General features: G+C 38.4%; 1 protein-coding gene across 1 annotated transcript in view; it reads right to left on the minus strand.

Moving 5' to 3' along the window:
• Positions 1 to 266: 266 nt before the first annotated feature.
• The window catches only part of sh3rf2 (SH3 domain containing ring finger 2), a 16148-nt gene continuing 3290 nt past the window's right edge, over positions 267 to 13124 (minus strand). The window contains exons 2-10 of the mRNA XM_043257272.1: positions 12140 to 12388; positions 9787 to 9882; positions 8261 to 8470; positions 4780 to 4901; positions 4480 to 4650; positions 3550 to 3791; positions 1478 to 1767; positions 1108 to 1370; positions 267 to 957 (exon numbers count right to left, since the gene is read on the minus strand). Coding sequence (XP_043113207.1) covers positions 777 to 957; positions 1108 to 1370; positions 1478 to 1767; positions 3550 to 3791; positions 4480 to 4650; positions 4780 to 4901; positions 8261 to 8470; positions 9787 to 9882; positions 12140 to 12388 — 1824 coding nt within the window. The 3' untranslated portion in view covers positions 267 to 776. The remainder of the gene's footprint in view (positions 958 to 1107; positions 1371 to 1477; positions 1768 to 3549; positions 3792 to 4479; positions 4651 to 4779; positions 4902 to 8260; positions 8471 to 9786; positions 9883 to 12139; positions 12389 to 13124) is intronic.

The raw sequence follows: 13124 nt of genomic DNA on the forward strand, positions 1-13124 counted from the left end.
GGTCTACTCCTATGTAATCAATAAAAAATAAATGTAGTTAGATTACGAGTTAATAGCCAATATGTTTGCCTTCTTATTCTCATCCTTTTCTCAATCCGAAATGTTTATTATTATCAGTCTTAATCCCATTGTTACAAATTTATATGCGTTTTTTTTATTTTATATGATCAAACAATTAATGTGAAGCGGCTGCTGTCGAAGATTAGGTTTGTTTTTGATGTGCAAAAGACGCTTTTAAACGGCAACTCAATAAAAGGGAAAGAAAATCCAGAGCTCTTCGTGTTTATTGTTATTGTAAGTTTACCAGTTTTCCCAAAATTCCCCCCAAAAAAGGGACCGAGAACAGGAACGAAGAATTCCATCGTCAGGATATAGATGCTATGACGTTTTATACAACAAAACAAATCCACCATTACTGTATTGAGACGACAGGATTTTGTGAGTGAAAAAGACAATCTTGAGCAAGTCATCACTAAAACCCTCCCTTAATCCAACAGTCAAAGATGACCAGAATTAACAAACCTCCCCACCTCTCACCACGTCTAAAAGTGCATACAGTGATTCGACATACAAAAAGGCACGTTCATCTGACTAACCATGAAGGAAAAACCTAGTTTTTGTGCCAAGTGGGTGTGCATCAAACAAGACGCGATTCGTCGTACTTAAAAGTACACAGGATATTGCTTTTCGTTCGGGTTCATGACACGACTGGCTAAAACGGTGCGACTATAAACACAGCACTGGACGGAGAACGCGCGCGGAAGAACCCGTGGCGCTCAGAGAAGCTTGTCCAGGATCTCCAGGACGCTGCTGTGGAAAAGGCCCGTCTTCCCGCTGATCTCCTGGGTCAGGAGAAGCCTTCCGTCCGCTCGAGGCCTCTGAGCGACGACGATTTCTCCCTCGGTCAGCGTGAGCTCGGCGTCCGTTTTAGCGCTGTAGCCTTTCATGACCCTAAATCTGAAGAAAACGACACGAGCCGGTCAGAATTCGCAGGTTGATTCTTTCTGACGGGAAGTGTTTTTATCTCAAATCCGCCAGTCAACACTAGCTAGCTTGCAACACAAGAGCCATCAGATAACACGACGCTTCCTTTAAAAGGAAACCCACCTATTAGTGCCGGATTGGTTGTTGATCAGCGCAGGCTTCATGTTTAGCGAGAGGCAGTCCGTAGAAGCGTGATCCGTGCTCTTTCTGGGTGTTTTTGTGTCTTTAAAAACTAATGTGCTTCCATCCCGACCCAAGATGGCTGAAGGGTTCCAGTGGTCTAGAGAGGAAAGACCGGGCTGGGAAGTAGAGACTGGAGGCGAGCTGGACGGCGCTTTTGAAGCCTGAGGAGCATCACGAGTCACGAAGCGCACTGACTTCACTATCTGAAAAAGATCAAAAGCAAAATGCCGTTTCGTTGAGTATTCAGGGGGTCGAAAAATTCATTCAATCCTAGAACATGACAACTAGAAGGTTCATGGAGATGCCTCACCTTCTCCGTGTTGTGCTTGTGAGCGTCTGGTTTGACCAGAATGGACTGAGGAGCTGCGACGGGGGCCTCTTTCTGGACCGGGTCCCTGCCGACCGGCTGATAAGCTCCAGCAGAGGGAGCCGTGGTTTCGTACGCCCAGTGCTGCGCCTTGATGGGGTTCGAGAACAAACCGTTTCTCTTTTTGGGAAGAACGGGCGAGCGGCCGAGAGTGTAGATCTGCCCCAAATCCTGAGGTGGAGGCTGAAGGCTTACGATGGAATTTGAATTGTAGTTTCCGTGATGAGGCAAGCCTAAAGAAAAGGCAAGGCAAGGCAGAAATGTATCGGGCTGAATAGCACACCAGCTGCAGGAGATCATGTCTATATGTGCTGGGCATCCAAAATAAAAGTGTGTACTGTGTACATTTATTGTGCATGTATATATACACACACAAAGTATATATTTTAAAAATATATGCACATATACATATATATATATATATACATATACATACACACACACACACACACACACACACATATATATATATATATATATATATATATATATATATATATATATATATATTTTTATTATTTTTTTTTTTTTTTTATTCATAATATATGTACACAAAAGTTTTATTCTGGATGCAGTTAATCACGATTAATTGTTGCACAGCACCACAAAAAAATCTATTTAAAGTATATGAACAGAGAAATAGCTATATATATATTTGTTCAATCTAACCTAACCCAAAATCAACACATTCACTAATTGTTTTGCTACGGATCTAAAACATGTCCATACAGATCCACTACGTTTGGAGTCTTGTGCCCACCAAGGATGCATTGACTTGAAATATACATATTTAAAAATACAGTAAAACTGTAGTATCAAAAAAAGTTAAAAAACGTGAACGTTTATTATGGTGATCAAAGCTGAATTTTCAGCATGATTGCTCTCGTCTTCTGCGTCACACGATCCTTCAGAAATCATTCTAATATGCAAATCAGCATGTTAAAATAATTACGAAGGGTCATGTGACATCGTACTGACGCTCAATAGAGGACAGGAATCAATTACAGTTTAAAATTGTACAATATTTTTCGATATTACAGCATTTGTGATTAAATAAACGCAGCCCTCACTCTTTAAAAAATAAAGGTTCCCAAAAGGTGTTGTGGATGTAAAGAACCATTTGTTATTTCCCACCTTTCAAGTAAGCATTTTTTTATGTTTAAAAAAAAAAAAACGTTTCTGCCCATAAAGAACTTTTTCTGAAGTTTAATGGTTCCATTGAAGGCTCCTTATCCACCCTTTTCCTGAAAGCTGAGGTAATCTTATAGGTGAGGCCTCCGGTCTGTTAGACGCTTGGAGAACAACAACCGGTGTGCTCATAAATAGGATAAAATAACATCTTAGAACACACCAATTTTCAATATTAAGCAGCAAAACTGTTTTTACAGCTAAAAATAGTTGGACGCGGATGATATTGGATGCTATACCCATAAAATTGAGAAAAGGTCAGGAAAAAGATGCCTAGAAGCACTTTTGCCACATTATTTTTAAAGGTGCTGTATGTAGGATTTTGACTCACTATAATATGTTTGCAGATATTTAAGAATTGACTTGTTCATCTGAAAAACAATGCTACAGTCAATTATTCTCGGCCTCAGTTTTGGTTTGTGAAACCCGCCCACTGTCAGTTTAACCAATCGTGTTTCAGTACCACGGGTTGCCAGTTGGCGGAAAACACAGCGCATTTCACTTCAGTGATGAAAGCCGGCAAACAGAAGGGGTCTGAGCGGGAATCTGGCAACCGGCGTGTTCGCCAAGCCTGAGCAAGACGAGCCGGGTGGAAAAAAACATCTCCGATATTTTACATTTGGACTGCAATACCTGGTTCAACCACTCGGTGTGAATCCTGCATGCAGCACCTTTAAGTTTTGTTGAGCAGAATAGACACATTTCAAAAACGCGTCACGTGTCTCTTGGCTTAAAATGACAAAAAAATGTATAAAGAAAACCCAGTTTTGACTAGCTGTTGAAGAGCAGTTGCACGCGGCGGCGTGTCGGGGCCCGTCGGCTCTCACCCCTGTGTGTGGCGTGAAGGGCGCGTCTCACGGTGCTCCATCCCTGTTTTCCGCCCAGCTGCGGCGCTCGCCCGGGACTGGCCGATGACGTCACAGCCATTGCGGCTGAAGGGGCGTCGGCGTTGACTCGGTCTAGGGCCAGAACAACAGCCTGCGGCTTGTGCGGGGTGTGGCGCTTGGCTGAGACTGCGCTCGTGTTGGGAACGGCAGGTTTGGTCTGTTCAAGAAACCTTGCAGAAGTCCTGTGGGAAAGTCGGTATACTGCCGTAAGCTGGTTTATCAGCACAATTGCGCTTGTAAAACTAAAACGCTCCTAATTAGAACTAAAACGGTCTATAAAAACTAGTGATGAAAACTATTACAATGCTGTTAAAACGATCCAAGTTGTGAAACCGAAAAGATTGTTTTCGTTCGTATATTTACATGACGCTGGCAAAAGCCGTTTTTTCATGAGCAGTTCAACAAACAAGAGCTTAAAATTGAGTTTCACCAATGAAAATCATTTATAACCCAAACCAGAACTTCTGTGCGTCCCAGTTCTTTAGTTCCTAAATGAATCTGAGTCACTTGAGTCAACGATTCAGTGATTCATTCTAAAAGACAGTCCCGGCGTCCACCCTGTCTGCCCTAAATAGTGCTGAAAATGACTAACGCTGCATAGAATTTAGGACAGATAGTACGCTCGTTGCCACTTGCTTCATTTCTAAACGAATCAGCAACTTTGAATGAATCAATTAAATGAATGGATCACTTATTAAGGACTTGCTGCCACCTACTGGTGTCAAATATTTATCCGTAACCAGAACACACTAAGCAATATATTGTCAAATTACGGTTATCGAAACCAATCAAGATGTCCAATATCGCACGCTCGGTTACTGTTGTCGCTATATGTCGCCCGGCAGCACCGCAAACTGCTCTTCTGCTCACCTGAGCACAGGTGTAACGTAGTTGGCCGGCAGGATCCCTACTTTGCCTGTTCTGAGAGACAGTCCACGGAGCCAGCCCTCTTTGAATTTCCCATAAACCCCCACCATTTCACCTTTCCTCAGCTCCAGCTCTTCAGAGCGGTGAGGCGCGTAGGAATACAGCGCGGCGCACCTGAAGTCAAAGAAAAATTAAACGACTGTCATCGTTTACCCACTCACAGTAATTGAACACATTTTGCTTTAATGCAAGATCATCTTTAAGGTGACTGATACATTTGGCGGCGATCTCATAAACACTTACACACTGATAGAGAGCTGCTGGGTGGCGGACATCTTGCTCTCTGAAGGCAGGGGGGAAGCCTGAGGGTTAATCAGTGCCATGGTGATGGTCGGCGGACTTTCACCGCTCATTGTTCTGTCTTTCTGTAATAGTCAGAAAGTAACTGGTCATTTTTGTTTTGTTGCACAGACACCGACAGCACAGTAATCTCTTCAATCAAAGTCTAGCCCAACATTTGAACTCCATGCATTCGTGCTTATGTAGCAGTAAGATGATACGTGGCTTGCAAGCGTTTCCGGATAACTAATGAACGAAACAAAAAAAGTCAAGGGCAAAAAACAAAGAGCTACAAAAATAAAAGAAAAAACGTGACACAAAAAGACGAATATAACAACAACACAAAAGAAAAAACAAACGAGCAACAACTAAACAAAGCAAAAACTAAAACATTTAAAAAGGTAAAAACTAAAAGCAAAACAAAATCCTAACTAAAAATAAAAAAGCACTGAGAAAAAACGACATTACAAAAAATAAGCAAAAACAAGATGAGCAACAAAAAAGAAAAAACGTGACAAAAAGCAAAAGACAAAAATAACAACAACACAAAAGAAAAAACAAACGAGCAACAACTAAACAAAGCAAAAACAAAAAAAAAACATTTAAAAAGGTAAAAACTAAAGCAAAACAAAATCTTAACTAAAAATAAAAAAGCACTGAGAAAAACGACGTAAAAAAAAAAACTAAGCAAAAACAGGATGAGCAACAAAAACCAAGACGAAACAAAAATGACAAGTCTAAAAAGCAAAAGGCAAGAACAAAGCAAAAGTATAATTAAGCTAGACTAAAAACGACACAAAAACAAACCAAAAAAAAAATAAAGACGAGGCTAAAAAAAGACAACAACTAACTAAAACAAACAAAGAATAAAAACAACAGAAAACAGCCAAAAATAAAAAGAAGCAAAAACAATTTAAAAAAAGACTGTAAAACCAAACAAAGCAAAATAAAACGTAATAATAAAGTCTTCCTCTTAAAGTGAGATTCTGTAACTATTTGGGCGCCTCTCTTAATCACTTACACCTACAGCATGTGCCATAATTATCTGAGAGAGAGCATGTGATTACAGCTTAGTTACATCAGAAGACACGGACGCCCCGAGTTATACGTTAACACCTTTTATTCAGCCAGACGTACAAATGAGAAACACAGCATAGGTGATTCATCTCAGCCAGGCGCTAACAGAAGTAGTGCTGCCATCCAACTGTGTCTTAAAAGCACCAGATAAGTATAATAGAGCGTGTATTTTAAGAACGTTATACGAAACTCTGGCGAGGGGTTGACTTTGAAACTATTTTCAATCAGAAATTACTGGTAAACTTCACTAATAATTGCTACAGAAATGCCACTATTAATTTAAACATAAAATTTGAGTAGAAAAAAGGGTTTATTTATATTTTGGGCGGTAAAACTCCAAAACTGCATTATTTATGTATTTATTTTAACAGTGCAGACTAAAACATCTACTGTAACTAAATTTGTTGGATATTTGACATTTTTGTTTTTGCCGAATCCAAAGATTTCCTCACATAAATTTCTTATATATATATATATATATATATATATATATAAAATATATATATATATATAATAAAAAAAAAAAAAAAATATATATATATATATATATATATATATATATATATATATATAAAAATTATAAAAAAAATATATATATATATATATATATATATATAAAATATATATATATTATATATATATAAATATATATATATATATATATATATATATATATATATATATATATATATATATATATATATATATATATATATATATTTATATATATAAAAATATACAGTATATATTCAATGAACTCCTCTTTAAGACGGTGACTTGCTGCAACCTACTGGAGGTTTTATCGTATTCTGCAATATTTGCATTCCATTGATGAGTAAACAATGACGCAATTTTATATTTTTAGGCAAGCTACCGCTTTATTCTTTTGCATCAGAAGGATGCTGCTGAGTCAGAGACCGTGGGCACGTTTTTCTGTGACTTCAGAGCGTTGCGCAATCTGATGAGGAAGATGAAAAAAAACACAAATAATGCAAGAAATCCAGTGTTAACTGGCCCCGGGCAGGTCGTAATACGAGTGACTCGTCTCTCTGAGATGTGATGTTCTCCTCGCCTTCTATTAATGACACAGCTGATGGCAGGAGGAGAGAGAGAGAGAGTCGCTGCTCGATGGAGAGGAACGAGCCTTTCAACCAGATAAGAGGAAAGTGTTATGTAACCCTATGTGAGTCATGAGCTTGTAAAGCAGCGACAGAGAAAGGGGCATTTTTAGCTCTCAAACACGCTGGCTTCCTCTCACACGGGAAAACATCTCACACTGACAGAGGAGAGAAATACTTGCACCACATTTTGAGGGGAACTTCAGTACAATGCCAGAAGGATTAACCTGTTTTAGGTGATGGCAATGCATTGATGGTAGCACTAAATAATAAGTTTTTTGTTTTTATTATACATGTATGTGTACAGTGTATATTCAAAATGTATATATATATATATATATATATATATAAATACACACACATACAGCATATATATATATATATATATATATATATATATATATATATATATATATATATATATATATATATATATATATATTTTGAAATCTTATACATTTATAGATTAATTTTATAAATAATTAATTTCATATATATATATATATATATATATATATATATATATATATATATATAATATTTGAGTTCATATACATTTATAGATTAATTTTATAAATAATTTTATAATATAAATATATATTATATATATCCTATTTGAATTCTTATACATTTATAGATTAATTTTATAATTAATTTTATAATATAAATATATATATTATATATATTATATATATATATATATATATATATATATATATATATATATATATATATCCTATTTGAATTCTTATACATTTATAGATTAATTTTATAATGAATTTTATAATATAAATATATATTTTATATGTCCTATTTTATGAATAAAAATATATATATTTCATATAAATATATGTAATTTACAAACATTACATATATTTAATATGACATTTCATCAAAAACATTTATTCTGCATGCAATTCATCACGATTAATCGGTTGACAGTATTAATATATAAACATACAATTTCTCTTAAATGCATGAGAATGCATTTATATAATAAATATGCACAGAACACACACACACATTATGTACACAACCAAATATATCGCACGATCTGAGACCGAAGCGGCCACATTTGCATCACGCGCACGTTAAGACATGATAAAAACCGTTCCTAGTTTTTCACAAGAAGGAGCGCAGACAACGAAAACAAGCCCACCTGACTCTCTCCCGACCAGGAGCTTAAACTCATCGAGCGCAGCACGCGCGGCTACCCGCGTCCTTCCCGCGCGCAGGGGCTGCTCGCTCACCTTAGGCGGGTTCCTGCGCGAGCTCCTCGCGCGCGGCTTGTTAAACGTCTTGCTGGAGCCCTGCTGGACCTGAGGACGGTTCTGGCTGTTCAGGAGACTGACGCTGGGAGGCCCGGCCGACTGGCGAGACGCTCCGGCGCTCCTCCCGGGGAAGCCGGCCTCGACCCGCCTTTCGCGCTTCTCCAGAAGCTCGCGCGCCGTCGGGTTCGGCTGCAGCGGGGGAAAACGCAAAGCGGTTTAAGAAGGAGGCGGGGATGCACAACAAACTCCGAGGAGCGGCGCGGCGCGTGTGGGCAGGAGGAGTGACGCTCCCTCTCTCGGTTTCTCCCGTGATGCGCTGCTGCTCTGCCACCGGAGGAAAAGAAAGCGTGTGCCTTCACGCCTGGCTGCTTTATCTGAGCAACCTCTGATATAATCCGGCGCACGGATACCGAAAAGCATTCCTTAATTATCCGGCGGCGCGTGAAGTTCAGTCACAGACAGCGCGCTCCGTTATCGCGGCGATAAGTACAGATGAGGGCCCGTCGTTCCGAATTTAACCGCGACATTAAACGATTAGGGGACAGCCAAAAGACCGACGAGGGACGAGATTTCGGTGATTTTAAACGTTTGTAAGTTCTGTATGACATAAACGCTTTTCGAGTGCATAGTAAAAAACAAATCGTGAGTTATATGTCGTTTCAAAATGAAAAGAGAAGCCTATTTTTAGGAGCATAGCATTGCATTGCATTGCATTACATATATTATTATTAGTTGTTGTTTTTTTTTACATAAAACTGTTACACAAATGTAAAAGTTTAGCAACGTGCCTTATTATCCCTCCGGCATTGCAATATATTTGTAAACTTAAAATGTAATGTGCAACTTCTATTCGTATCAATAATGACTGTTTCAAAGGTTTTCAATGTAAGGTGAGCACTGCGAGAAAGTATGCAAGTAAGCTTTTTATAATTAAATAAAACCATAAAAACATTTAATAGTATATATGTTGAAGTGAAACAATGTAAACAGCTTTATTTCAGCTGATATTAATTTTCAATTAACCTGATAATAAATAAAACCTAAATAAAATTATTAAAAACTATTATTATTTTAAAAAAAATAGTATAAAAAATATTATTGCTACTTATAATTGTACCTAAAATTGGCATGGAAATATTTAAAAACTCAAATGTTATATTCAGTATTAACTAAGCAGTGTATCTACGTAATACTATAATAACAAGATGTAAATACAGTAATAGTGAATATTTTGTGCACATACTATTAAAGAAATACAACAAAAAAAAGATTAAACAGCCCTGGTTTAATTGTTGAACATGTTAAAACGGACAATTTATAGCGTGCATTATGGTTGTAAAATAAAAAAACATGGTGCAGTAATTTTTTGCACTGTACTGAAAATGTAATTACTCACGCAAAATATTATTTCTCGTGTAGTTATTTTATTATTACCGGGGTCTGGACGTGTACGACTTCTTTTGGGGAGACGCAATATAAAATAGAATAAAAGCGTGCTGCCTTACCTCCGTGAGCTGCAGAGGAAAAATCCCAACTTTGTCTCCAAGTTTACCTTCAACCCAATTTCCGTTGACTTGTTTGATAAGAGTGATGCTGTCTCCCTGCGGGGGGGAGAGAGAGAGAGAGAGAGAGAGAGAGAGAGAGAGAGAGAGAGAGAGAGAGAGAGAGAGAGAGAGAGAGAGAGAGAGAGAGAGAGAGAGAGAGAGAGAGAGAGAGAGAGAGAGAGAGAGAGAGAGAGAGAGAGAGAGAGAGAGAGAGAGAGAGAGAGAGAGAGAGAGAGAGAGAGAGAGAGAGAGAGAGAGAGAGAGAGAGAGAGAGAGAGAGAGAGAGAGAGAGAGAGAGAGAGAGAGAGAGAGAGAGAGAGAGAGAGAGAGAGAGAGAGAGAGAGAGAGAGAGAGAGAGAGAGAGAGAGAGAGAGAGAGAGAGAGAGAGAGAGAGAGAGAGAGAGAGAGAGAGAGAGAGAGAGAGAGAGAGAGAGAGAGAGAGAGAGAGAGAGAGAGAGAGAGAGAGAGAGAGAGAGAGAGAGAGAGAGAGAGAGAGAGAGAGAGAGAGAGAGAGAGAGAGAGAGAGAGAGAGAGAGAGAGAGACAGAGAGAGAGAGAGAGAGAGAGAGAGAGAGAGAGAGAGAGAGAGAGAGAGAGAGAGAGAGAGAGAGAGAGAGAGAGAGAGAGAGAGAGAGAGAGAGAGAGAGAGAGAGAGAGAGAGAGAGAGAGAGAGAGAGAGAGAGAGAGAGAGAGAGAGAGAGAGAGAGAGAGAGAGAGAGAGAGAGAGAGAGAGAGAGAGAGAGAGAGAGAGAGAGAGAGAGAGAGAGAGAGAGAGAGAGAGAGAGAGAGAGAGAGAGAGAGAGAGAGAGAGAGAGAGAGAGAGAGAGAGAGAGAGAGAGAGAGAGAGAGAGAGAGAGAGAGAGAGAGAGAGAGAGAGAGAGAGAGAGAGAGAGAGAGAGAGAGAGAGAGAGAGAGACAGAGAGAGAGAGAGAGAGAGAGAGAGAGAGAGAGAGAGAGAGAGAGAGAGAGAGAGAGAGAGTTAGGCAGCTGTGGGTGCAGGACGTCCCTGAAGACGTTTACTTAGCTGGAGTCACTCGGAGCTGGGGCCCATTACACCCTTAACTCGGCTCCAGACCCATTTAAACCATCTGCTCTCAGAAAAAAACAACACTCCAGGAAAATGTCCTTTAATGGATGCTGTGCCCGAGTCAAAACCGTTATATAATTCAAGTCCCGCGGTGTGACTAACAATACTGCTGCACTAAAGAGCCCAAAGAGGAGAGTTTTATTTGCTTCCCAGGACCCACTTTATGAATCACGGTAATGAGGCAAGAGATACGAAGCATACAGTAGACTCTAAAGACACTTAGACGCTTCACTCACACATAAAAATAATAATGCATAGAATAATACGTGCTTATAGTGCGTGTGTTTGTGCATGTATGTGTGTGTGTGTGTTTAGATTTTTTTCTGGGTTTTATAAAGAGGTATATATAAAATGAAAGTCCATTTCTGTTTTGGAATTGTAAAAAAAAAAATAAAAAAATTTAAAATAATGATAAAAGGTTATGAGAAACTAAATCAGAACTGTGAGAAAAATAATCAGAATTGAGAGATTTAAACTTGAATTTAAAGAAAAATAGTCAAAATTATTAGATTTAAACTTGAATTTAAAGAAATATAATTTAAATTTTAATCTAAATCTCTAAATTTAAATCTCTAAATAATCAGAATTGAAAGATTTAAACTTGAATTTAAAGAAAAATAATCAGAATTGTTAGATTTAAACTTGAATTTAAAGAAATATAATAAGAATTGCGAGATTTAAACTTGAATTTAAAGAAATATAATCAGAATTGTTAGATTTAAACTTGAATTTAAAGAAATATAATAAGAATTGCGAGATTTAAACTTGAATTTAAAGAAATATAATCAGAATTGTTAGATTTAAACTTGAATTTAAAGAAATATAATCAGAATTGTTAGATTTAAACTTGAATTTAAAGAAATATAATAAGAATTGTTAGATTTAAACTTGAATTTAAAGAAATATAATAAGAACTGAGAGATTTAAACTTGAATTTAAAGAAAAAAAAATAGAATTGTGAGATGCCGTAATTTTTGTTTATATAATAATGTATATATTTGAAATTCTGGGCTCCACCCTTTCTGTCTGTCAAAGAAGTTGAAAAGGTCGTTGCAAAAACAGCTTTGAGTCTAGAAAAATGTTAGCAGACGCCACTTGCTTTGATGTTTTATTAACGCAGTGACATGAACACAATTATTACGGCTTAAGCGTCCAAACTTTTTTGTGCTCACCGCACCAGCCCTGATTAAAGAAGACCAAATCGAAAGAAAGGTGAATAAAGACGAACCTTGAAGAAGGTCAGGCACTCGTTGCTGTCCCCCGGGTCCAGACCGTCAGCGTTGAAGTCGTACAGAGCTCTGCAGAGAGCCACGGGCTGCTGCCGCTGCTGACCCATGACCCTCACCACATCCACCGGCACCAGACCGCTGCCGGCTCTGCCCTCAGCGCAGAACCAGCTATCATCCACCCTCCAGCGCAGGGAAGTGAGATCGCCGGGTGAGCTTCCCTGGAAGTCGTACGACGCTTGAACTCGCACCTGAAGACAGAGAAGAGAAGACCGTCAAGAACAAAACCCCAACAGAAATATATATATATACACACACACACATATATATATAAAAGTATTTGATCCCTTGCTGATTTTGTTGGTTTGCCCACTAATAAAGATCATTCTATACTTTTAATGGTAGATGTTTTCTAACATGGAGAGACAGAATATCAAAAAGAAAATCCAGAAAACAACTTTAAAGAATATATATTACTTGATTTGTATTTCATTGAGGGAAATAAGTATTTGATCCCCTAGCATGCATTAGGAGTTCTGGCTTTCACAGACCAGTTAGACACTCCCAATCAACTTGTTAACTGAATTGAAGACACCTGTTCACAGACTCAGACAATCAGACAGATCCCAAACTCTCCAACATGGGTAAGACCAAAGAGCTCTCTCAGGACCTCGGAGACAGGATTGTTGACCTGCACCAATCTGGAATGGGCTACAAAAACATTAGCAAGACGCTGGGTATTAAAGTAACAAGCGTTGGTGCAATTGTGAGAAAATTGAAGAAGTGTAACATGACCATCGATAGACCTCGGTCTGGTGCTCCACAGAAGATTTCGCCTCGTGGGGTGGCAATGATCACGAGAACTGTGAGAAATCGGCCTGCAACCACACAGCGGGAGTTAGTGAATGACCTCAAGGCAGCTGGGACCAAAGTCACCAGGAAAACAATTGACAACACTTTGCGCCGCAATGGATTAAAATCCTGCAG

The sequence above is a fragment of the Puntigrus tetrazona genome, chromosome 14 (assembly GCF_018831695.1).
Source record: "Puntigrus tetrazona isolate hp1 chromosome 14, ASM1883169v1, whole genome shotgun sequence".
Classification (NCBI taxonomy): domain Eukaryota; kingdom Metazoa; phylum Chordata; class Actinopteri; order Cypriniformes; family Cyprinidae; genus Puntigrus; species Puntigrus tetrazona.